Source organism: Mustela nigripes, chromosome 13 (genome assembly GCF_022355385.1).
Source record: "Mustela nigripes isolate SB6536 chromosome 13, MUSNIG.SB6536, whole genome shotgun sequence".
Lineage (NCBI taxonomy): Eukaryota > Metazoa > Chordata > Mammalia > Carnivora > Mustelidae > Mustela > Mustela nigripes.
In genome coordinates, this window is record NC_081569.1 from 101,772,109 (window position 1) to 101,799,206 (window position 27,098).

The window sequence follows — 27,098 nt, forward strand, 5'->3', positions numbered from 1 at the left end:
TTTTTTTTTTTTTTTTTTTTTTTACTTTATAGCTAGCCTTTATTTTTGTGTTACATTCAAAGATAATGCTTTTCCTGTTTGATTTGCCTGTTTTTTGTTCCTCTACTGATGTTTCTCTTTCCCCTTGCCATCTTCCCGAATAGGAACCTATAAGAAGGCACTTATCTGTAGTTTTGATTTGTATGTTTCCTGTAATCATGCAAGAAATTTAGAGCTGAATTGTATCAGATAGCTATGATATTAGTCTTCTCTTTCCATCAAATTTAATTTTAGTGTTTAAAACTTAGGAAATACTGTACTCGTATGCTAACAATGAGTGACCTAAAGAATAATGTCTTGATTTTTTAATGTGATTCCTAGGTGTTCTTCCTTTCCCTTATATTGTCTCAAAATCTCTTTGAAGTTTCTTTGTGTCTCTTCATAAATCTTCTAAAATTCGTTTCAAATCTATGAGTATTTCAGGAATGGTGTGAGCACACACCAGGATCTGATTCAGTTCCAAAAGAGACCTTGCATAATGTGCCATTTTGTTTCTATTATACTGATGTTCTTTTTTTTTTTTTTAAGATTTTATTTATGTATTTGACAGCGAGATCACAAGTAGGCAGAGAGGCAGGCAGAGAGAGAGGGGGAAGCAGGCTCCCTGCTGAGCAGAGAGCATGATGTGGGGCTCGATCCCAGGATCCTGGGATCAGACCTGAGCCAGAGGATAAGCCTTCAACTCACTGAGCCACCCAGGTGCCCCTATACTGATGTTTTTATCCCATTTCTAGATTTGTCATGTAAATGGACACTCATATTCTTTCTAATGAGTCCCTATTTATTAAGAATTTTTTTCACTTCATTATGTGGTTGACTGTAAAACAGCTTTCCAAATCTTTTGCATCAAATATATCATTTATGTATGATACATATGCTCAGTACTTCCTTTTCTCTCTATAAAGAGCTTTTATGTACATATGCTTTATTAGTCTATTTTCCAGCTAGAAGGTTTATTTAATGAGGATGAGAATTTTTATATTTTTTCACTACTGTATCCCTGGTCTTTGGAAGAGTACCTGGGACATAGTAGATGCTCAGTAAATAATGAGTGAGTGAATGAAAGATCGAATTAGTATCTTAGCTCCCAAACTGAGATTTGAATAGAAGGAGAAATGATTGCTTGAATGTTCAAATTAGAGAGTGGAAATTATTTTATACTTGTGATGTGAAATGTAAGAAAATTTGCCAACTTAAAGGATTGGTGAAAACTCCCAGGAATAAGAAAGGCCCGATCTCTTTAGGCCCCACAGATAGTTGCAAAAAAAATTTTTTTTTAATTAAGTAGGCTCTGTGGCTTGAGCTCATATGGCTTGAGCTCATGACCCTGAGATCAAGAATTGCATGCTCGGGTTGCCTGGGTGGCTCAACTGAGTAAGCATCTGACTTTTTGACTTAGGTCATAAGCCTAGGACACTGGGTTCGAGTCCCACTTTGGGCTCCTTGTGCAGCAGGGTGCCTGCTTCTCCTTCTGCCTGCTGCTCCCACTGCTTGTGCGTTCTCTCTCTCTGACAAATATATAAATCTTAAAGAGAGAGAGAGAGAGAGAATTGCATGCTCTCCTGAGCCAGCAGGTGCCCCAATAGTTGCAGTTTGAGTGCAATGTTAGTGTTGCGGATTTGAATGAGGGTAGGTTTAGAGATCTCTACCTTCTGTGTTTTAATCAAATCTCTGTTGCATACACTCATAAATATATTAATAGTTTTTCTTACGCTACTCTCATCTTCTCTTGCACTGAATAATTTCAGATCTGGAGCAGTAGTTTAAAAATTTGAGTAACATGTGAATCCCATCCAAAGGAAATTTATTGAAACCCTTTAATATAGATATAATTATAACATTTTTACGTTGCATTATTATGTAGTTACTAGTAAACCCTGTATGCTTCTAAATCTTATACAACTCCAAAGAGAAAACAAATACATAGCATATATAATACTTGAGTATTATTTTGACACTATTTTGAAGTCTGAAAAAACTTGGGTGGCTCAGTGGGTTAAGCCGCTGCCTTCGGCTCAGGTCATGATCTCAGGGTCCTGGGATCGAGTCCTGCATCGGGCTCTCTGCTCAGCAGGGAGCCTGCTTCCTCCTCTCTCTCTGCCTGCCTCTCCGTCTACTTGTGATTTCTCTCTGTCAAATAAATAAATAAAATCTTGAAAGTTTGAAAAATTAAATTGATTACAGTATAAATGCTGACATTCACTCTGCAAATTCTTTTGTGTTTGTCATATTTTTATTTATTTATTTATTTATTTATATGACAGAGAGATCACAAGTAGGCAGAGAGGCAGGAAGAGGGAGAGGGAGAAGCAGGCCTCCTGCCAAGTAAAGAGCCCGATGTGGCCCCATCCCAGGATGCTGGGATCTTGACTTGAGCCGAAGGCTGAAGCCCAACAACTGGGCCATTCTGGTGCCCCACATATTTTAAAGATACTATGATAACTCATCTCTACTTTTCTCCTTTGGGTTGCTGCTAAAACCTTTGTTCACATACCGGCTTTCATTTTGCCTTCATTAAATCAGGGTTTCAAGCACATTGGAGTATATTTGTAGGTGTTAAATAATTATTTTCCAATTGAATTCAGGAACTGAAAAATTTCCTGTTTGACTATCCTTGGGTATTTAGTATTTTTCTCACCTATACATTTTACTCAGAGCAGAAGAATTATAGTAAATGTTATTCTCCTGGAGGGCATTGGTATATGAAACACTGAATGAACTGATATAAAGGGTCTGACTTACGCATGAACCTGGGGTTAGCACTGTCACCTCTCCATTAGATTCCAGTTAGGAATCTAAATTCCATACAGGTTAGCTTCTGGTTTGCCTCTGGGTGATATTTAGTTCTTTACTAATGACCGTAGAAGGGTTTTTGGATACAAAGCTCTTTCTCAGGTTGTCTTTTCCTTTGCTTTCTAAAAGTTGGAGGGAAATGTTTTAGATGGGACTCAGTTCCTAAAGTAAGACATGTTACAGAGTATTTTCATAGGGAGAATTTGGTGTACCTCTTTATTTGAATCTTTTATAACTTAAGATGTAGTGTTTTGAGTTTGTAGCATATCAGAAAATGCTGACCTTTGAAGTTACTGCTACATCACTGCTTGATTTTGAGCAAGTTTCAGTTTCTGGCTTTTATCTTCTCTTCTGACCGTGGTTACAGACTGCAATACAAAAACACTGAAGGTTATAGGTTTGTGGTGATATGTGGACCACAGCAGGGGAGGCGTAAAGAGACTGGGGAGAAAGGAAAGAAGGAGCAGCTGGTACAAAGGACCCAAGATGCAAATGATGTGAGGAACAGAAAGAGGGCCATATGAAATGTTTGCAAAAGTGCTTTGTTAGGTACAAAACATTCCTTACAGCTAAGGTGCTGGTATGTTTAGGGAAGATATTTGTTTTCTTTTTCCAGTGGGCTACTGTTTGTTCTCTTGTAAGACCATCTTGCCTAGGGCATAGGATCCTGTTTTGGGGCTGGCAAGAGCTGGACCCATGGGTCACAAATTCAGCAGTCTGTGAATTACAATTAGTTATTTATACTAACAGTCTGTTTCTATAAGATTATCAGTAGGAGAGAGAGGAATAGGCTTACTACTAAATATTTGGGGGTGAGGGAGTTTTGTATCATTTCTAATTCTTACTAAGTTTGGCTATGCTATTTGGTATGTATAATTTTGCCACCTATTAGCCTAGCAATGAAATCTGATCTTGGGTACCAGGTTCTTCTCTGTGGTTTGGTTTGTTAATAATTGAAGTACCTAAAGATTCTGGGTATGAACTCTGCATACTTGATAATTAATTTAGAAACAGAGAATTTAGGATTTTCTGTTGATGTAATTAATAACAAATTGTGGCTTTACAATTAATGTATGTATAACTGTTACACCAAAATAACCAAAACATGATAATAGGACATAGTTTATGTTTTTAGTGCCCTTTAAAGATGAACGTATTTTTAAACTTCTTGGTGTCCTTATTCTTTCAGGTTTGGGTGTGTACGAGTCTATTTATCAGAAATATTTTAGCACTAATGTTGGTTTGGCATTTTAAAAAATATATATGTAAACATGGCCCTATACAGCTGTGTTTAATATAGTAAAGAATCATGGGGAGACTTTACGGTGTTTCTTGTTGGGACTCAGTGTATGTGTATTTTGGTATTTAAAGGATGTGGTGTGGGGCTTTGAAAATGAGAGGGAGGTTGCCTAACTCATACCTGAATGCGTGGATATCTCAGTTGTTCTGTCTTAGAGGTTATTAGCAACATAATAAATGCGTGGATATCTCAGTTCTGTCTTAGAGGTTATTAGCAACTTGAAAGTTATTTGTACCCTGGTGAAACTGACAGTACTAAGTTAGAAACCTTTTGTGAGAATATTTGCACATGCCTCGTGAGTAGGATTTTCTTTAAAATCTGACATTGCATCAGAATGTTTTAGGTAACTAGGGTGCTGGAAAAAGGCTGCTGTTTAAGCCAAACTACTTTTTGCTTTGCAGAAAGGTAACCAAGATTAAGAGTGACCATGACCTGGAGAGTAGCCTCTATCTTTCCACCTCATCCACCTCCCGTTTCTGAGCTAGCAGTGCACTAGATCAGGAAACAGTGGGTGGAGTTGCTTAATTGCATCAACTTCCTGGGCTGCCCAACTACTCATGTTCCATTTAAAAGATTGTTGCTGATTGGCTGGTTTCTTTTAAATCTTTAGGTTTGACATTGATTAACTCTAATGAATGCTTTCCAAGCACAAGGCACTGCGCTGCATGCTCTGTGAGAGCTACAGAAAGGAATATGATTACTCATACCTTTCACTTTACATTATAGTAGGGAGAGGAAGACAAGATAGACAATGTTAAGTGTCCCAGGGGAGGCATATAGCAGCCATTCTGTAATATTGATGGGTGGGGCAGGGGATGCGACCTGGGCAGGGTGGGCCCCAGCTGAGTGAGCAGTTTTCAGTAGTTCCAGTGGGTAAAGAATGAAAAAGATGGTGGTAATGGGTAGGGAAAAAAGGCCAAATGGCCACTGTGAGGATGAAGGGAAAAATACAAGGAAGAACTAAGGCAGCAGCTGTTAATTAGAAGCCCTGAGATTTCCCAAAATTCTGTGCGGAATTTTTTGTTTGCTCTGGCCTTTTTTCTTGGGCAGAGAACTTTGACTTTTTCTCAGATACTGAAGTGTCCAGAATCAAAAAAGATGGAGAACCACTGCTAAGTTATCAGCCTTTGATGACAGAAGATACTGAGGCTTTGTAGAGAAATTAAGTCATGGGGTGTACGGTTTTTTTCTTGCAGGAGGTAGGATTTGGAGGAACGAGTTTATAAAATTGTTTCTGGAGCAGGGCAGGGATTGCTTTGTCCAACTGGGTGTCCCACCCAGCATGTCTGGTGGATCCATTAGATTGTGTGACAGTGAAGGGTAGAGTTAAAGGAGTTTCCTAAGTCATTATTTCCCCCCCTTTATTTGGAGACCAGATTGATGTAGATGTGGGCTGCCCAGATGCTGTTACAGAACAATTCCAAGGGTTTACTTTTCATGGAGCTCCTCTTATGTGTAAAGCGTTCTGTGCTTATCCCGTTTCGGGGGGGTGATGTATAAAATACCATACAGACATCCTTCCCTTAAGGAGTTGATGGTATGCAATGCTTATCTTTTGGCTTTTTGTTCAGCTTGGATCTATGTTTGTTCAGTTAATCTTTGAGTCTGATCATTTCCTGGGGGGGAAAAAAAAAAAAAAACAACCAAAAAACTGATTTCTATTAAAATGGACTCAAAATGACTTTGGTCTGTGACTTAATTTTCCTTTTAAAGAATGGAGAACAACTGGGATTTGAGGGTTTAGAAAATACCACCATAAATACACTGTACTCATAATTGGGAAGCTCTGCACAGCTGATTTGGTGACTTTGGGCAAATCATTGGACTCTTCTTACTGTTGATTTTATATCAATATGTGCGTATACACACACAGCTTTAAAATGTTATAAAGTGCATTTTATTTGTTTTAATTTTTATTTTTTAAAGATTTTATTTATTTATTTGAGAAAGAGAGACAGACAGACAGACAGAACACAAACAGGGGGAGAGGCAGATGGAGAGGGAGAAGCAGACTCCCAGCTGAGCTGGGAGCCAAACATGGGGCTCAGTCCTAGGCCCTGAGATCATGACCTGAGCCAAAGGCAGATGCTTAACTGGCTGAGCCACCCAGGTGTCCCAGACTTAGTTTTTATTTATTTATTTTTAAAAATATTTTATTTGTTTATTTGACAGACTGTGAGAGAGGGAACACAAGCAGGGAAAGGGGAAGAGGGACAGGCTTCCCGCTGAGCAAGGAGCATGATGTGGGGCTCGATCCCATAACCCTGGGATCATGACCCAAGCTGAAGGCAGATGCTTAACGACTGAGCCACCCAGGCGCCCCCCAGAGTTAGTTTTTCATTTAAATAAATAAATGGTCCTTTAGGTCAGTGCTCTTTAACCTGAGTCCATGGACCCTGCTGAGCTTTAGGGAGGTGGTTTGTGAATCTCCTAAAACAGCAATCATGTCAGACTTTGTGGATAAATGCCCCTTTTTCCAGGAAGATTCCTTTGCTTTCATCAGAATTTTAAAGGTCTTATAGTACTTGCAAAAAAGATTAAAAACTGTATTTTGTACAGATGAGATTTTAATTAATAAGAGTGGTAACATTTTTTTCCCTTCTAGACATATTTTGCAGGAAGACAATTTTCCAGGAGTTAATTATTGGAGCAGTGAATATTCTTGAATGATTTGAAGGGTTCTCTTAAAAAACTTGGATTGTATGAAGATAGGATCAGAATAGTATACTTTTCTGTTCTTTTTTTAAAAGATTTTATTTATTTATTTGACAGAAAGAGATCACAAGTAGGCACAGGGGTAGGGGGAAGCAGGCTCCCTGGGATCATGACCTGAGCCGAAGACAGAAGCTTAATCCACTGAGCCATCTAGGTGCCCCTGTTATTTTTCTTTTATGTGATCTTAAAACATCAAGCCTTAACCCCTGAGTTTCTTACATTTACCCCATTGTTATGGGCTGAATTGCAAGCTGCTCCCCTCTTCACATGTTGAAGTGTTACCTGGGAATGTGATTGAATTTGCCGAGAGGGCTTGTGTATGTGTGTGTGTGTGTGTGCGTGTGTGCGCGTGTGTTTAAAAGATCTTATTTATTTGAGAGAAAGAGAGAAAGCAGGAGCAGGTGGTGGGGCAGAAGGAGAAGCAGGCTCCCCAACAAGCAGGGAGCCCAGATATGTATACAATGCTGGGCTTGATCCCAGGATTCTGGGATCATGATCTGAGACGAATGAAGGCAGAAGCTTAACCAACTGAGCCACCCAGGAATTTTGAACATAAGAGAAAGACACCAGAGGCATGTGTACCCAGAGGAAAGATCCTACGAGGATACAGTGAAAAGGTAGCCATCTACAAGCAAAGAAGAAAGGACTTAGGAAAAAAACAAAACAAAACAAAACAAAACCCACTGTCACCTTGATCTTGGGCTTTTAGCTTCCAGAACTGTGAAAAGTAACTTTTCTGTTGTTTAAGCCATGCAGTCCATGGCTTTTGTATCACAGCTCAAGCAAACTGACACACTCATGATGAGGTGGTAGTTGAGTGTCAGTAAGAAATGCAGCAAGGTTTCTATTTCTTTTTGCCCCAGTGCATTTATGGGGTAATGATGAGATGTTGTGTATAGCTTCACATAATCTAGTACTGGAAAGAGATGGTAGGATCTATGAAGTCTAAATATAATAGATATTAATATTCTTTTGGCCTTATTCTTGATCATTTTGCAGTTTCCCATTTGCCTGTGGTTATATTTTAATGTCATATCTTCTGTTCTCTACCACTTCTCATTCGTTGGAACTAATTTTTATAATTAAGTCTATTATAAATCAATATGAGAGTAGTGCTGTATGTATTCTCCTGTGTGTTTTCTGTACAGTCATTCCGCTCAGCCTTATTCTCTGGTAATATCATCTGTACTACAGCCTCTGTTCCAGACTGTCATATTTGCATTCACTTTTTGAAGTTTCTCTTTGCCAGAAATAGAATTTGAGTGCTCCTAGTGATGTCTGCCTTTATTCTGCACATTTTTAAATTTGCAAATTAATCAAAAGCAAAGGGATCCATATATATTTCTCGAGTTTGCCAGGAGGTCAGGAATTCTGTCAGTTGTCTTCATGCTGAAGCCCCAAGGTCTAGTCTAACACTTAAAGGGAAGTTAAGTATTTTAATAAATGAATAGTTTTATTTTAGGTAGGTTATCAAATTTGGGCACCCAGAACTGAAGCCATAACCCAAATTCTTCTTCCTCTCACAGTTAGACTTCAGTCTTCATGTCTGACATTGAGAATAAGCTTAGTGGTAGGGAGTGCCCCATCCCTGTGTTCCTCATTGGCTTCCCGTCCTCATTTCATAATGTGGTAGGTAAGAGCATACCTTGACTCCTAATTTCGAACATCCAGACTTCTTGATGTGCTTGCTGCAAGCTTCTTAACTCCCTCTGCTTTAGTTTTTTCATGTACAATGAGAGATAATAAGGGTATGCACTTGTTAGGTGTTTAGGGGGATTGTGAGCTTTGAACAGTGTTTGGCACAGTAAACATTTTAGAGCTGTTAGAGCTATTATTATTCTAGAAGTGAAAACAGATTTTTCGCATCTCACTTATTTGTGTCTTTTATCTCTATGTCTACATTTCTTTCTTTCGCTTTAAACAGCAGAACTTTTGCCCATTAAACTGGCATGATTTTCCCTGGTAGTGGCAGTGTAAATTAGCTCTACTAGAAAGTGGTTGGGCAAGGTATACCCAGTCATAAAAATAGTCACACTCTGACTCAGGAATTCCACTTCTGGGAATCTTCTGTGCCTAAGAGAGTGCATCTGTGAAGTTTACATTATAACCTCCAGGGTTGGGTGGAATAGTTTATTAAATTCTGGCACTTAGACATTTACAGTTGATTGGTTTCCAGACCATGTAGTAACATGGAAAATATTCGTGATGAAAAGTATAACATTTTATGTATAATATGATGACAGCCATGTTAAGTAAATACATACTTCCAGGAATTTCAGAGGATAGGACATAGAAGAGCCCTTTTAACCCTCTTGACTTGTCGGATTCCAGATTTATGTAAAGCTGGTCCTGAAGGCCCAAAGTTTACCCTGTAATTGAGAGTTCTGTATACCTTGTTTGTAAACCACTATCTTTCCTGTTTGGCTTTAGCAATTCCAGGCTTAATCAAATTCTGCAGAACTGAATGGACATGGGGATATAAAGGTGAAGACAGACCCTCTGTATACTCAAGGGATAGTTTATATGAGATTTAAGACAAGTACATAAACTCTGGTATGTGATTTTTTTGTCCAATAATAAGACAGTTTGGGTTCCTGGTGCCTAATGATTTGTGCATGTGTGTTTGTGTAGTGTGTGTGTGTGGGGTATAGTATAGATTTGTCACATTTACTTTTTGGGAATACTCATTTTTAACACCAGGATTTAAGTTGGCTTTGGTAAACTCAAAAAACAGGCCGTAGAACAGCAACTTTTCCAGTTTTCTTTTGACCATAAGCCTCATTTCTTTGTAAAGTGTACTTAGAACAGCCAGTGCATAGACTGCCATTTCAGTCTGGGTTCAACAGATCCTAGGGGAATGTGATAGAAAGAAGAGTAATTCCTGAACAGTTGGGCACAGGGCTGTGGCTTAGGCTTTATTTCTTCTGTGAATACCATGGGCCCTGTTTCTGAAGTAAGTCCCTCACCCCTTTCACCTCACCCAGGATTGCTGACAGAAGTCTTTATTTTATTTTATTTATTTTAATTTAATTTAATTTTACTTTTTTGGTGTCCCAAGATTCATTGTTTATGCACCACACCCAGTGCTCCATGAAATATATGCTTTTCACATATTTTGTCTGCATTGATACTGCAGACAGTTTTGGTTGGTGCATTAATATTTGTTACCATGAATTTTTACTTTTTTGCCTCTTTTTTTATTTCCTGAGGGATACGCCATTTTTAAATTCATTTGCACATCAGGGGCCAGCCTGTGCCCAATAGGCTGTTGTGGTACTTTGCTCAAGATCAAGGCCCAACACAGGGTATATGTATGTTGGCAGACTTGTGGTGTGCTGTTGCATATACACTTTAGATTTTGTGCTGTTCTCTGATTGTTCATATCAAACTTTATTTGGCATCTGATGGATTGTTGAAATGTGTTTGTGGTTGGCCTTAAAACCTTTAAAATTTATTTCCTAGGAGAGTTGACGTCTTTACGTCCAACTTATATTTGGTCAAATAGGATATATGTTAAAGCTCTGTTCAGTTCAGAAAGTATTGCCTTAAAAATATGTTAAATTTATATAAAATGTATATATGGAAGAATGCTTTCAAAGTAAAAAGTATCAGGTCACTCAAGGAATAAAATTTTGCTATGTGAGAGGGTAGAGATTTTCTTTTCCAATGTTTTCTTTAAGAACTATTAGAATAGGAAAATGAGGTTTTAACAGGAAAGCTAAATATCTGAAAATCTATGGAGGTGAAATTTTTATGGTAATGCTCAATTTACTTTTCAGTATATAATCAGTGATTGGGGGGCACTAAACTTTATTGGGTTTCATTGGATTTTGATGTTCATTCTAGTGGGAGCTACCAAATTGTAAATTTTTCATCAGCTCAGGTAACAATGAATTATGATACACCAGGGTTAGGTGTTTGGCATTATGTCACAGGAGCAATAGGAAATAACTTTGTAAACCATTAACTGGATTAATATAAACATGGTAAGCTTAATAAAACACAATATTTCAGTTTGTCTCTATCCGCAGCTGTTACTTAATAAATCAGAATAGCCTGAGCAAGCGTTCTTTCCTCCAGCCTCCTCTCCGCCGCCTTCTCTACTCCAGGAAAAGGGGAAAGGAGGATCCATGTAAACTGATCACTCAGTATTTTGCAGTACTGTGAAACTGTTAGGTATTTATTGCTTCTGTTGTTATCACAATAGAAGAGCAAATTAGTACGTATTGGCTACCCTTCCCAACTTGTGATACTCCTTTTTGGTATGTTTTAGATAATTTATTGTCCCATCAGGCTTATCATACACTTTTGTTTTGGGGAAGTTAGCTTTTTTAAATTTTTAAATATTTCATTTATTTGAGATAGAACACAAACAGAGAGAAGGGTCAGAGGGAGAGGGAGAAGCGGACTCCCCACTGAGCAGGGAGCCCCCAGGGCTCCATCCTGATATGACCTCAGCTGAAGGCAGATGCTTAACTGACTGAGCCACCCAGGCACCCCCTTGGGAAGTTAGCTTTGTTTGGTCTTTAATCATGATACAGAATCTATATTAGATAACCATGAAGCATGTATGTGCTGTATTTCCTGTTCTTCCTCACTGAGTACTTCAGCTCCTTGCCACTCCCCAGGGACATCACTGGAACCCACAGCAAGCAGGGATGGTGTACCCTGCGAGAGGTCCTATTCCTTGTGACCCCAGGGTTGATCGAGGACTTCTGGTAGCAACAACATTGTGACATGAATAAGGGTCTATCATCCTTAGAGCTGTGGCTTGAGCATCTTATTTTTGTTCATTTGATTTTTTGGTGGGGGATGCAGTATCAGAGTTTAGAGGGAGTTATGTTTTCTTGATTAACATGATTTTCCAGGTTGTTGCATCCAGGACACAGGGGCAACTTCAGCCTTAAACTTTGTTTCTGCTCCTACCCCTGGATCTCCAGGCAGCAGGGGGAGGGTCTGGCTACCCTCTGCCCAGCCACCCTATCTATTGTAAGGAAACTCCATCAGAAATTCAACTGGCTTCCAAACTGGGGGGGGAAAATTGTGAATTCTAAGAATAGTGAAAGCTGTGAGCAGTGAGTTCTGGAAAACTATGCACGTGCTTCCAAAAGCTAATCTCTTTATTGCTCCGTATCTTTTAACAGACAGTAAAGGATTTTTCAATTAAATTGTGCACTGTTAACCATCTAGCCCTCCCCAGGTGAAGTTCAAAGATCCCATGAAATGGCTTTAGAGATGTTCCTTGAAAAAAAGGAGTGAACTCTCTCCCCCCGAGAATGTTAGTCCCCCACCCGCAATATTTTGGAGGTCAGTTTGAGAATTACTGTCTTCTGTCTTTTCTGACTTAGTTTGTTCAGGGTTTTTGTTTTGTTTTGTTTTGTTTTGTTTTTGTTAAGAAACTCAGTGGGAGTTGGATGCATTCTGTCAGTGTTTAGAGACCTATGAAGGGAAGTCGTTTCTTATGCCTCCACCTGTATTCACGTCCTCCTGGTCTTGGAACTTTTTCTACTTTAACAGCCATAGAAGTCATTTCTACATATTTTAGATTATATGGCTTCTTATGTGATATGGTATGTGTGCTTTAATTCATTACAGATCTGTGTTGAGGTTTTATGTGGCACTGAAGAAAAACTGACCCAATTTGAAAGATAAAAAGCTCTTTGAATAGATGCTGTGAGAATTATTTAATTTTATTTGTGTCATAATTGGACCTAGTTTTTTAATATTTTTTGCTTGTTTTTGTAGCAAGGAAAATAGATCCAGGAGACTCTTACCTAATTCTCATCCTAATTCCACCACTATCTAGTTGTGGGGCTTCAAAAGTCATTATAATGGCTTTATTGCTTCATTTGCAAAAACAAAGATTTCATTATGTATACATGTAGTGTTCTGCTGGATTTGCTAATCATAAAAAGAAGTTGGTTTTAAGATGTTCTCTGAAGCTTTTTTTTTTTTTTTAAGACTTTTTGAGAGACTCAGCAGAAGCAGGGTGGGAGGGAGAGGGAGAAACAGACTCCCTGCTGAGCAGGAATACCCATGCGCGGGGCTCAATCCTGGGCTCAATCCTAGGACCTGGAGATCATGACCTGAGCCAAAGGCAGATGCTTAACTATCTGAGACACCCAGGCACCACTCTCTGGAAGCTTTTACATTTTTTTTTTAAATTTTTATTTTTTAAAGATTTTATTTAATTATTCAACAGACAAAGATCACAAGTAGGCAGAGAGGCAGGCAGAGAGAGGAGGAAGCAGGCTCCCTGCAGAGCAGACAGCCTGATGCCGGGCTCTATCCCAGGACCCTGGAATCATGACTTGAGCCCAAAGCAGAGGCTTTAACCCACTGAGCCACCCAGGCGCCCCAGCTTTTACCTTTTTAAAGAAACAGTGAATTTACTTACTGTATACTTTTATCCCCTCTAAAGGTATCATGGGAATGGTCTTTCAAGGACTGGTCTATTTTAATTCCTCTGGCCTTTTTAAGTAGGTTCCATGCCCAATGTGGGGCTTGAACTCAGGATCTTGAGATCAAGAGTTGCATGCCCTACTGACTGAGTCAGCCAGGCACCCCTCCTCTGGCCTTTTGTAAAGGAAGAGTGGCTCTTACTATTGTTTTTCTTTTTTTTTTTTTTAAAGGTTTTATTTGAGAGGGAGAGACAGAACATGGGTGTGTGGAGGGAGGGGCAGAAGGGGAAGGAGAAGGAAAGGGAGAGAATCTTAACCATACTCTGTGCTAAGCGTGGAACAGGACATGGGGCTTAATCTCAGGTGGGTTAAGACCTGAAATCGTGACCTGAGCCAAACGTTTAATGGGCTGAGCCACCCAGGCACCCACCCCCATTACTAGTCTAGTAAAAGTTGACTCCTTTTTGGAGTGCATTCCTGTACCTTTAATGAAGTGGAAAGAAACAGGAAATATCTTCTAACCTGTTTTGATAGGCAAAGCTATATACTAAGAGTGACAAGTTAGAAAACAGGCATCTGCTTTTGATTTTTAGGCTTCCTGTTAGCACTAAGCCTATTATCAGCAGTGGGAGAAATCTCATCCCTTCTCCTGTTCTGATCCCATGTTGCCATTGTCATTGGTCAAGTCCACCGCCCCCAGACTAAAGTTAGTATGATTCTTTAAACTTTGGGATGTATCCAAGCACTTTTTTCTTCAAAGTTAAATTCTCTTCCACGGTTCCATTTTGGGATTGTATACTTTGTTTAAAGGCGAGAGTTTTTCTAGCTTTTTAAAACTGAAAACAGAAGTTAGAGTCTAAAAAGGGGGTGCCTGGGTGGCTCAGTCGGTTAAGTGGCTCAGGTCATGATCCCAGGGTCCTAGGGTTGAGCCCCACATCGGGCTCCCTGCTCAGTGGGGAGCCTGCTTCTCTCTCTCCCTCTGCTGCTCTGCCTACTTGTGCTCACTCTCTCTGTCAAATCAATCAATCAATCTATTTATTAAAAAAAAAAAGAGTTTAAAGGAATACTGGAATTATTTGAAAACAATTTTGGCCTTCAGTGGAGGAAAGTTGTTCAAGTTTTAATTGATTCGTTGTTATATCTCACCTTATTCCTGGAAAGGATTAAGGTGACAGGTGCATACAAAGACTTTCTCCTTCACAGCCATGCTTTGTGAAGGAGTTGCTAAGGTTCACTTTATCACCTTTGAGTCACAACTTCACCATGAACTTCTGGCTCTGCCCTACTCACCCACTGTAGTTCGTACAGGGGGACACCAGAAATCCCCTTCAGTTTTTCTTGGCCAGACCTGTGTCAGTCTGTCTACTAGATACCTGTCTTGCGGACAGCACTTTTTTTTTTTTTTTAAGATTTTATTTATTTATTTGACAGAGATCACAAGTAGGCAGAGAGGCAGGCAGAGAGAGAGGGGGAAGCAGGCTCCCTGCTGAGCAGAGAGCCCAATGTGGGGCTCGATCCCAAGACTCTGGGATCATGACCTGAGCCGAAAGCAGAGGCTTTAACCCACTGAGCCACCCAGGCGCCCCACAGACAACACTTTTTAAAACCAAACTTACCAAGGGCGCCTGAGTGGCTCAGTGGGTTAAGCCTCTGCCTTTGGCTCAGGTCATGATCTGAGGGTCCTGGGATTGAGCCCCATGTTGGGCTCTCTGCTCGGTGGGGAGCCTGCTTCTTCCTCTCTCTCTCTGCCTGCTTCTCTGCCTGCTTATCAAATAAATAAATAAAATCTTTAAACAAACCCAAACAAAAACAACCAAACTTCCCTCTCTTTCCCTGCTCCAAAATGCTTAGCCACCTTTTGCACTATCTCAGTAAAAGGTGCCACTCTTCATCCAGTTGCTGAAACTATAAGCTGAGGACCCATCCTTGATACCTCTCCCTCAACCTCCACTTAAAACCAGCAGCTAAAGTTCCTGTCTGTTGTTGCTTATTAATCCATTTACTTGTTGTCTCTCTGCTCACAGCACCTTAGCTGGACTGACTCTTCCTCACTTACCTCAGTTTCCTAAAAGCCTCATCTACTTTTGAACCTCTTAGGACTTTGTCTATCCTCTTTTAGGGCTCAGCTTAGAAAATCAGGGATTCTCTGACCTATTTATTTCTGTACCCTCAAGACTAAGCTTGGTATTGGTGGTTCCATCTCGTCCCTTCCTACGCCCCTTCCATCTGGGTGTTGGCCTCCCCACCCCCATACATGGGCTCTCCCAGCACCCGTACTCTCTTCATAAACACACATCACATTCTACTGTAATTGCTTATTGACTTTCCTGTCGTCTTAAGGGCAGTGATTATGTCTTACTTACAAATTGCACAAGTAATATCCAGCCCAGAGTGTTCAGTAAATTCCTTATAATGAATAGATAGTCAGAAATGGGTGGTGGTTAGTATGAAAACAATGTTGAAGCTGTTATGTTAGTTTTATTGTTCTGGTTGCTTTAAAATTTGCATCTTAGGTGCTATGGTTGGCCTTCATCTACTACTGGGTCCTATAGTGGTTCTGTGCATAAGCGCCCAAAGTGTGAAGTATGGTAGGGCAAAGTGGGAGTGAAGCTGATAGGTGGGCTGGGTAGGTTCCACTTCTCATTCCATCAGTAAAGAGGTTAGGCTTTCTTATAAGTAGCAATCATGTAGCAGAGATAGGATGGCTGCTTAAACCAGGGCACTTGTGCCATAAATGAAGAAGAGGTAGCATTTTATTTATTTATCTATCTATCTATCTATTTATTTATTTTGGGGGGCTGTAACTTTTTAAAAATTAACATATAATGTATTATTTGTTTCAGGGGTACAGGTCTGTGATTCATCAGTCTTACACAATTCACAGCACTCACCATAGCACATACCCTCCCCAGGGTCCATAATCCAACCACCCCATCCTTCCTATCCCCCTCCCCTCCAGCAATCCTCAGTTTGTTTCCTGAGATTGAGTCTCTTACGGCTTGTCTCCCTCTCTGGTTTTGTCTTGTTTCATTTTTCCCTCCCTTCCCCCATGATCCTCTGTCTTGTTTCTCAAATTCTTCATTTCAGTGAAATCACATGATAGTTTCCTTCTCTTCAGTTGACCTATTTCGCTTAGCATTATATCCTCTAGTTCCACTGATGTCGTTGGAAATGGCAGGATTTCATTTTTTGATGGCTACATAATATTCCACTGTATATATATATATACACCACATCTTCTTTATATATTCATCTGTTGATGGACATCTAGGCTCTTTCCATAGTTTGGCTATTGTGGACACTGCTGCTATAAATATTGGGGTGCAGGTGCCCCTTTGGATCACCACCTTTGTATCTTTGGGGTAAATACCCAGTAGTATAATTGCTGGGTCATAGGTTCGCTCTATTCTCAACTTTTTGAGGTACTGCCATACTGTTTCCCAGATTGGCTATACCAGCTTGCATTCCCACCAGTATAGGAGGGTTCCACTTTCTTTGCATCCTTGCCAACATCTGTCATTTCCTGACTTGTTAATTTTAGCCACTGTAACTGGTATGAGGTGGTATCTCATTGAGGTTTTGATTTGTATTTCCCTGATGCCGAGTGATATTGAACACTTTTTCATGTGTCTGTTGGCCATTTGAATGTCTTCTTTGCTGAAATGTCTGTTCATGTCTTCTGCCTATTTCTTGATCATATTATTTGTTCTTTGGGTGTAAGTTCTTCATAGATTTTGGATACGAGCCCTTTATCTTATTTGCCATTTGCAAATATCTTCTCCCATTCTGTTGGTTGTCTTTTGGTTTTGTTGACTGTTTCTTTGCTGTGCAAAAGCTTTTGATCTTGATGAAGTCCCAGTAGTTCATTTTTGCCCTTGCTTCCCTTACCTTTGGTGATGTTTCTAGGAGGAAGTTGCTGCTGCTGAGGTCGAAGAGGTTGCTGCCTCTGTTGGTTGTTCCATCAAAATCCTTGAGGATTCCTGTCTTACATGTAGGTCTTTCATTCGTTTGAGTCTTTTTGTGTGTGTGGTGTAAGGAAGTGGTCCAGTTTCATTCTTTTGCATGTGGCTGTCCCCAATTTTCCCAACACCATTTGTTGAAGAGACTTCTTTTTTCCATTGGGCATTCTTTTCCTGCTTTGCCAAGATTAGTTGATCATAGAGTTGAGGGTCCATTTCTGGGCTCTCTATTCTGTTCCATTGATTTTTGTGTCAGTTTTTGTGCCGGTACCGTACTGTCTTGATGATGACAGCTTTGTAATAGAGCTTGACGTTTGGAATTGTGATGCCACCAGATTTGGTTTTCTTTTTCAACATTATTCTGGCTATTTGGGGTCTTTTATGGCTCCATACAAATGTTAGGATTATTTGTTCCATTTCTTTGAAAAAAGCTGATGGTATTTGGATAGAGATTGCATTAAATGTGTAGATCACTGTAGGTGGCATAGGCATTTTCACAGTATTTGTTCTTACAATCCATTATTATGGAACATTTTCCCATTTTTGTGTCTTCCTCAATTGCTTTCATGGGTGTTCTGTAGTTTTCTGAGTATAGATTCTTTGCCTCTTTGGTTAGATTTTTTCCTAGGTGTCTTACAGTTTTGGGTGCAATTGTAAATGAGATTGACTCTTTGATTTCTCTTTTCTTCTGTCTTGTTGTTGCTGTATAGAAATGTAACTGATTTCTGTGCATTGATTTTATATCCTGACACTTTACTGAATTCCTGTATGAGTCCCAGCAGTTTGGAGTGGAACCTTTTGGGTTTTCCACATAAAGTATAATATCATCTGCAAAGAGTGAGAGTTTACTTCTTTGCCGATTCAGATACCTTTTATTTCTTTTTGTTGTCTGATTGCTGAGGCTAGGACTTCTAGTATTCTGTTGAATAGCAGTGGTCATAGTGGACAGCTCTACCATGTTCCTGACTTTAGAGGAAAAGCTCTCAGTTTTTCCCCATTGAGACTGATATTTGCTATAGGCTTTTCCCATATGGCTTTTATGATATTGAGGTATGTTCCATCTTTCCATCTCTTTGAAGAGTTTTGATCAAGAAAGGATGCTGTATACTGTCAAATGTTTTTTCTGCATCTATTGAAAGGATTGTATGGTTCTTGTTCTTTCTTGTATTAATGTATTGTGTCATATTGATTGACTTGCAGATATTGAACCAACCTTTTAGCCCAGGAATAAATCCCACTTGGTCATGGTGAATCATCCTTTTAATGTACTGTTGGATCCTGTTGGCTAGTATTTTGGTGAGAATTTTTGCATCCATCTCCATCAGAGTTATTGGTCTATAATTCTCCTTTTTGATCGGGTCTCTATTTTTGTGATCAAGGTAATGCTGGCCTCATAAAATGAGTTTGGAAGTTTTCCTTCCATTTCTGTTTCTTGGAATAGTTTCAGGAGAGTAGGTATTAATTATTCTTTAAATGTTTGGTAGAATTCCCCTGGGAAGCCGTCTGGCCCTGGGCTCTTGTCGGTTGGGAGATTTTAATTACTGTTTCAATTTCCTTACTGGCTACGGGTCTTTTCAGGCTTTCTATTTCTTCCTGGTTCAGTTTTGATAGTTTATACATCTCTAGGAATGCATCCATTTCTTCCAATTTGTCTAATTTGCTGGCGTATAGTTGTTCCTAATATATGTTCTTGTAATTGTTTATATTTTTTTGATAAGTCTGACCAGGCAGTTAACAGTTTTATTTATTCTTTCAAAGAACGAGCTCCTAGTTTCATTGATCTGTTTTACTGTTCTTTTGGTTTCTCTTTTATTGATTTCTGCTCTGATCTTTGTTTTTTCTCTTCTCCTGCTAAGTTTAGGTTTTATTTGCTGTTGTTTCTCCAGCTCCTTTAGGTGTAGGGTTGGGTTGTATATTTGAGAACTTTCTTGTTTCTTGAGAAAGGAGGGGGAGCATTTTAGTGACTTAGTGATTTGATATGGTTCGGGGTGGGGAGGATCTTTAATTGACCCAACTTTCTGGCTTGATTCTAGGTACTTGATGCTTTCATTAACTAGTTGTGTTGATTTTTGAGATTGTTTCTGACATCCAGCAATGTCTGTGAGACAGGCAATAGGATATGAAGTTTGGGATAGCACACCACTGGCGAGTCGTCAGTATGAACTACAAGACACACTTACATATGTAGCCTGAGTAATAATGGTCTAGAAAAAGAAGGAGCTCTGCGAAACATGGATGTTTAAGGCTGGGGAAGAAGAAAAGAGAGCTGGGAAAAATCAGTGTCAAACTGAAGAGTTGGTGTTAAAGAGGAAATTTGGCAATAAAAAGGCCATTGTTTTTGTGTGTGTGTGTGTTTTAAGGAAAACATAACAAGTAAGAAAATGGGCTTATCTTTTTTTGTTTTTTAAGATTTTATTTATTTATTTGACAGAGAGAGACACAGCGAGAGAGGGAACACAAGCAGGGGGAGTGGGAGAGGGAGAAGCAGGCTTCCCGCAGAGCAGGGAGCCTGATGTGGGGTTCTATCCCAGGACCCTGAGATCATGACCTGAGCCAAAGGCAGACGCTTAATGACTGAGCCCCCCAGGTGCCCTGTAAATAGTTTGTCTTTAACCAGCTGTTAGCATAGATGTTTTGGTACATGTTACCTGCAGGGCTTTCTGTTGGACAGTTCTTCCTCAGCCAGGAACTCCAGAACTCCACTGACACTTCTTCCACATCCAGAACTCCACTGACAGTCTTACAGCAGATCTAACAATGACCTTTAATCCTTGCCAAGTTAAATTTAATAAAACCAGATGGCATAAATTCTGGATCCAGTCCCAGAAGTTCTGAATCATTGAGCCCAGGGATCTTAATTTTTTATAAGGATATTTCTGATTGTCTAAGGAACACTCATGTGTAGGTAGGTGCTAGAGCCCTTCATTTTGTTTAATTGCAAGAGAGCAGGACTTTATTATGGTGAACATTAAAGTACAATTGTGATGGAGAGATTGGCAACCATGGAAACCTGGCTGGAGCTTTCCATTGCACTGGTCTGTGTTTGTGGGGGTGAGGTGGGGGTGGGCACAGTGCCACCATCTGGTGTAATATGTTAGAGATGGAAATCAACTATCTTACAGGTTTTGTGGCAGATGCCCCTGGTGCCCTGCAACAGACTCTCCTGGTCTACACTGATTTCAACCCAGACTCAGATTTCCAGTTTCTCACTTCACTCTAAGTCTCCCCAACACTTTTCTGTTTTCTGCTTCAGGACCTTCAAGCCCAGCAAAAGAAGGAGGGAGGCTGATATTCTGTGCAGCCTTTAAGTACGGGACAAGAGCCCATACCTAATTGTTGTGCTTCTTCAGGGGTTCCACAGACTTGTTCCCCATGCCCCAGCAGTCACCCTGTTTGTATCCAATGACCTCACTGGCTTTTCTCCTTCCCAGTTCTCACGTCTATTCCCTGGGATCATCTCCTATTTTAATACTGCTAAAACCCTGTCCGCTAGCAATGTGTCAGTTGAGCTGACTTCACAGGTTAATGAATTCAAACAAAGCCTTCCATAATTACATTAGTTTCTTCTTAATGTCCCTGCCTATCAATAATAGCACCTAAAATAATGTGTGGGGGAAGAAGGCGAAGAGAACATACTGTGCAGTGCAGAACGGCACACACATTGCTGAAGTTTAAATTTATTCACAGACACTCTGTAATGAGATCATTTTGTGAGAATTTATTGGATTTTTCAACAACCTCCATTTCTTTTTTCACTTAGAGAAGAGTTGAAGGGAATATGAAAAACCAGAAAATCATTTACACAGAAAGTTAACACTAGATGTCTCTTTTTATTAATTAATCTGCTTTTTAAATATGTATTCATCTTGTTCTTGAATTCTCAGTGGGTCTTTTTGTAAAACATAAATATACAAATGATAGAAAACTAATAAAAATGCTATACTGCAGGAAAGGGGGGACATCACAGATTTAGGATAGAAATTGGGAAAAGTCATCAACAAACCAGTCTAGTCTATTTCAGGGATATCTATGAAAAGATTCTTTGTCTTGAATGCAAGATTTTTCTTCACTTCGCTAGAAGATATTCAGATTCTTGTTTCTTCTTATAGCTGAGCCCAGACTCAAGAAATTAAGAGTTGAAAGGTGAAGAAACTTGTCCTGGATGATCACTTTCATCCTTGACAACTAGAATTAATATCTGAAAGCAATTATCATAGAGGCTGACATGTTACAGGCACTCACTAAATGTTATAAAGTGAACAATAGAGGAATATGACAAGTTGCCGAATTTGTGTGTCCTAGACTGGTGTCTCCACAGGTGAGAGTAGGGAAACTCCATATGCTTAGACTTGTGGGGGCTCTTGCCGCCAACCTTTGATTGTTTATGTTTATTGTATAGGTTTATTTTGTAGGAGGCCAGGCATCCCTACAAAACACTTTTTCTCAATTCTGGTAACATGAGATCATTAGTTATTTTAGTATTCTAACCCCTCTGTCAACATTTCAAGTCAGACCCAGAGAGGAAGTGACTTATCCAAAGTAAACTCACCAAGTCTAGCTAATTAATGGTACAGCAAGGACTAAAACACACATGTATGTGTGTAATCACATGTAATCATCTTTCTAATTTATAAGATGGCTCCCATCTCTTCCAGCCTTGGTCAGGGAATAAAATGGCATTTGAACTAGTTCAAAATGGCTTTTAGACTTAATCAGGATTGTGGGTTCTATATTTAAGGCATTTGGAGGAAATTTGATAGTTGAGCTTATATAAATAGAAGATTTAGAAAATCAAGACTAGAGGCAATCAGGGACGCCTGGGTGGCTCAGTCAGGTAAACATCTGCCTTCGCCTCAGGTCATGATCCCAGGGTCCTGGGATGGAGCCCCCGCAGTGGGCTCCCTGCTCAGTGGGGAGCCTGCTTCTCCTCTCCCTCTGCCTGTTCTGCCTGCTGCTTCTCCTGCTTGTGCTCTCTCCCTCTTTCTGACAAATAAAATCTTAAAAAAAAAAAAAAAAAGAAAGAAAGACTAGACAAGCCTGGGTGGCTCAGCTGTTGTAGTATCCAACTCTGAATATCAGCTCAGGCCATGATCTTAGGGTTGTGAAATCACATCTTGTGTTGGGCTCCCTGCTCAGTGAGATTTGGCTTGAAATCCCCCCCTCCCCCGCCGCCCATCTCCCTGCTTACGCATGTGCATTGCACTTTCTTGCTCTGTAGCTCTCTCAAATAAATAAAATCTTAAAAAAAAAATAAGGACTGGTAGATGGGCAAAGTACATAAACAGGTGAAAAATTATAAACATCTAAAATAGTCAATAGTAAGAGAAAAGCTTAGAAAACAGCACAATATTTTGACAGACTGCAGCCAATAAAATGCTAGCTGTGATGACTTAGAAATAGTGTCAGTCCACTAGGGATTCTGGCCAGTTCTTTTAATCTTTTCCTTCTATACTGTACCTTGTATTTGGAAGCTTTCAGTAAGTTATTTATTATTTTTTTTAACATTTAAAGGACCAATTTTATGTAAGAATGTTAACTAATGTCCATTTCTGAAATTCACTGTCTATTCAGCCTCAAATTTACCAATTTATTTTCTGGCCTGTACACCACAAAAAGTGGTTTGCTCTTGTTATTCTTGATCTGTATATTAAAAACAGGCTGAAATGAGAGTTGGTATGGTAAAGATTTAATGGCCTGACAAAATGTTTCTATTACTCGCTAGAACTCTCCGAGATTACATGTTAAAAAAAAAAACTTTTCTAAGAACAAAGGTACTATTTTAATCAAATACGTATTTCTTTCCTGTAGAGCCTCTGTTATGCACCTAAAGCCATACTGGAAACTCCAGAAGAAAGTGCGACCTCCGGAAATCAGCAAGGAAACTCTGAGAACTCCTATGAGCCACGAAGAAGCTATAAATGATGAAAAATGCAAAGCTAGCTACATGAAACCAAGTGTCTTCCCTTCACCCTCTCTTGGTAAAGCATCATCTCGAAAGCCTTTTGGGATTCTTTCTCCAAATGTTCTGTGCAGCATGAGTGGGAAGAGTCCTGTAGAGAGCAGCTTGAACGTTAAAACCAAGAAGAATGCACCATCTGCGACAATCCACCAGGGTGAAGACGGGGAAGGGCCGCTTGATATCTGGGCTGTTGTGAAACCGGGAAATACCAAGGAGAAAATTGCATTCTTTGCAGCCCACCAGTGTAGCAATAGGATAGGATCTATGAAAATAAAAAGCTCTTGGGATATTGATGGGAGAGCTACTAAAAGAAGGAAAAAATCAGGGGATCTTAAAAAAGCCAAAATACAGTTAGAAAGGATGAGGGAAGTGAACAGCAAGTGCTACCAGCCCGAGCCCTTTGCGTGCGGCATTGAGCACTGTTCTGTGCATTATGTCAGTGACAGTGGCGATGGCATCTATGCCGGGAGGCCTCTGTCAGTCATCCAGATGGTCGCCTTCCTTGAGCAGAGAGCCAGTGCCCTGCTAGCTACTTGTACGAAAAACTGCACCAGCGCGCCTGCTGTGCTGAGGCTTCCCGGGCCGCCCAGAGGCGTGCTCCCAGCCTCCGAGCCCTTTCCTGCTCCAGGAGCTTGTGAGGAATCCACGGAAAGAGGAAGTCCTGAGGTCGGCGAGCCGCAGAGTGAGCCAGTCCGTGTGCTTGACATGGTAGCCCGGCTGGAGTCCGAGTGCCTGAAGCGGCAGAGCCAGCGCGAGCCTGGGAGCCTCTCGAGGAATAACAGCTTCCGTCGAAATGTGGGCCGGGTGTTGCTGGCGAATGGCACTCCGGCTGATGGAGGCAAAGCTAACAAAGGCGCCTTGGAGGCACCAGACACTCAGGTGAATCCTGTGGGGTCTGTAGCTGTGGACTGTGGCCCCTCACAAGCGGACTGTTGTTCTCCCGAGGGGAATGAGGCATGGGACAGTGCTCCCCGGGGCTGTCCCCCGCTGCCAGCAAGTGTGAATTTCCTCACAGACAGTGCAAAGTTTGAGCCAGATCAGCACAGTGCTATGAAGAACAGCAGTCGGTATGATGTGGAAATGACAGAGGAACTTGCCGGGTCACCTTTTCCTCCTCACACCTGCTCTCAGGCCACAGAGTCGCGCACGGATGCTGTTGATTGTATGAGCGGAGAGCTCGTGCCACTTCCAAGCCAGGATCCCGAGCAGAGACGGAAGGAATCTTTGTGCATTAGTATCACTGTGTCCAAGGTAGAGCAGGGCCAGCCTTCTAGTTTAAAGCCCTGTGAAGACCCACTTCCAGGGATGTTGTTTTTTTTGCCACCTGGTCAGCACCAGTCAGACTGCTCCCAGTTAAGTGAAGGCACAAGGGAGTCTCCTGAGGCCGGCCGGCTTCGAGATGCTGCGGAGGGTGACAGCGCTTCTGAGGACAAAAGTGTTTCCGCTGATGCATTTGTCCTGCCAGCCTCTCCTGTGGAAAGTACATTACCAGTGCTTGAGACGTCCAGTTGGAAGAAGCAAGTGTCTCATGACTTTCTGGAGACCAGGTTTAAAATCCAGCAGCTTTTGGAGCCTCAGCAGTACATGGCATTTCTGCCCCACCACCTCATGGTGAAAATCTTCAGGTTACTTCCCACCAAGAGCTTAGTGGCTCTCAAGTGTACCTGCTGCTATTTCAAGTTTATCATCGAATACTACAACATCAGGCCGGCAGATTCCCGCTGGGTGCGAGATCCTCGATACAGAGAGGACCCTTGCAAGCAGTGCAAGAAGAAATACGTGAAGGGGGACGTGTCCCTGTGCCGGTGGCATCCCAAGCCCTATTGCCAGGCATTGCCCTATGGGCCAGGGTACTGGATGTGCTGCCACCGGTCTCAGAAGGGCTTCCCCGGCTGTAAACTGGGGCTTCACGACAATCACTGGGTCCCTGCTTGCCACAGCTTTAATCGGGCAATCCATAAGAAAGCGAAGGGGACCGAAGCTGAAGAGGAGTACTGAAGTCTGGAGAGGTGACAAAAGGACAGATTTTTAAAATGGCGGAACACCACCTAGATCTACCATTCAAGTGAATGTTGCCTCTCAAAGCCCTCACTCCAGGAGAATCTGTACTTCCTCCAGCAGGACGGCCATTGATTGCTCAGGCATTTTTTTAAACTCTTGCTTTATGAGCTCTACAAGGAACTGATCTCATTGTTTTAGAGTGGCACCTCCCTTTGGTCCAGGGTGGTATCCCACAATTTGATTCACTTGCCTGTGAATATGCCTGTTCTCCCAAATCAAATCCACCCCCAAAGGACGAAGACTTGCTACCATCAAGGACATTCAGAAGAGTTCATTGCAGACTATGCAGGCAGTCCCCCGAAAGGGGTTCCAGAAATGTTTTAAGCACTGGCACCATATTTGAAATAAGCAAATAGCGTCCTATGGAAATAAGAGCAGCACTCTTGGATGAAAAGTATGCTTACAAAGGAAAAGTCAGGCACCTTACCTTAGCCCTTGTATGCTTGATCTGTGAGATTGAAGTTTGTGGTTGGAGATGGATTTCATGCCCTGTGGTGTTTACAGTGTATATAATGGTTGTGTTTTCATAGGGCTATGAAAGTGCACATTAAACCCGAGCGCCTTTACCTTAGATGAGTGCTTTTGGCCCCTCTGTAAATAACACTATTAAATCCAGTTGTATATAGTGGACAGCAGACTGAACATACTCCCCACAATGCAGCTAGGATAGTGTTGCGGCTACAGTTGTGTGGTTTTTTTTTTTTTTTTTAATTGTCTCGTCTTAAATTTGTACATCCTGTATAAAATATGAATGTTTCCCAAATAAACTATGAATGTTTCCTGTATAATATATGAATGTTTCTGAGAAGAAACTCTAAAATAGTTAAGAGGTTAACCTGTTGAAGATACCAAATAATGGTTTAACTGGACAACCTTATAATTAGCATAGAGAACAATCCTGTTATATTTTAGTGATCCATCAAGAATGAGAAGATATTATATAGTCAGATTATAACATTCTTGTCTACTTTACTCTTTGTCTGGTTACAAATTTTTTTTTTTTTTTTAACTTCAATAAAAACGCATCTTAAATGGAACCGGAGTTGTTTTTTTTTACCCTCCTTTTTTGAGGTAATTAATAATGGAGAATTGTGTTGTGAATTGAATCGTAAGAATTAAAAAATTTTTTGAGTTGTTAGGGGATGGGGGAGAGAAAATTGTTTTTCTGCTGTGGAAAAAAGACCATCTTAACGTTATGAGCTTACATTTTTGTAACACTTTATGCTTACTTTGAATTTGTTGTCTTCCCAGTACCTGCTGCATCTCCTGATGGAGGATGTTCTCACAGCTTGTCTAGGCATGACTAGTTAATCATTAAGAAGTAATTGAGGATATGACCACCTAAATCTGTGGTCATGTAATGCTGGGTGGGAATGGAAGGTATTGGGCCCCAGAAGGCTCCTGAGAAGGACCTAAAAACTAGGTCAGTTTGAAATCTGGTACCCATCAGAACCCATCAGGTTCCCGCTGTGGAGAAGCATGATGAATGTTCCAGGGGGGAGCTGAGGGGGAAGTGGTGAGTGCAGGCTGTCATGGCCCCGAAGGACAGTTAAAGGTTGAGTATGCTCTGGCTAGGTCAGCCAAGCAGAGTGGGACAGAATGGTGCCAGGTGGAGCAAGGGTCACCTGTGGCGGAGGTGTTGGGTGGCCACGGAGCGGCTTCCACGCTGGAATCCGCCTTGGGCTCTTCTGCCACTTCTGCCCCTTATCGGTAGGCAAGCTGCTCCTCCCTGAAAAGGCAGGATACTAACACTGAAAAGTGTCTCTCAATGGTCTGACCCTGTCAGGCAATGATAAGGATGCTTCTGACCACACTGGGCCAGAGCCTGTGACCCAGAACAAGGAGGGGCTGAGGTGCCCTTCCTCACGTCT

General features: G+C 40.9%; 1 protein-coding gene across 2 annotated transcripts in view; it reads left to right on the forward strand.

Moving 5' to 3' along the window:
- FBXO34 (F-box protein 34) overlaps positions 1-26,264 on the forward strand; it is an 80,559-nt gene extending 54,295 nt beyond the window's left edge. For both annotated transcript variants that reach the window (XM_059373259.1, XM_059373260.1), the window contains exon 2: positions 23,016-26,264. In XM_059373259.1, the coding sequence (XP_059229242.1) occupies positions 23,026-25,164 (2,139 nt within the window). In that variant the 5' untranslated portion in view covers positions 23,016-23,025 and the 3' untranslated portion in view covers positions 25,165-26,264. The remainder of the gene's footprint in view (positions 1-23,015) is intronic.
- The last annotated feature ends 834 nt before the right edge of the window (positions 26,265-27,098 follow it).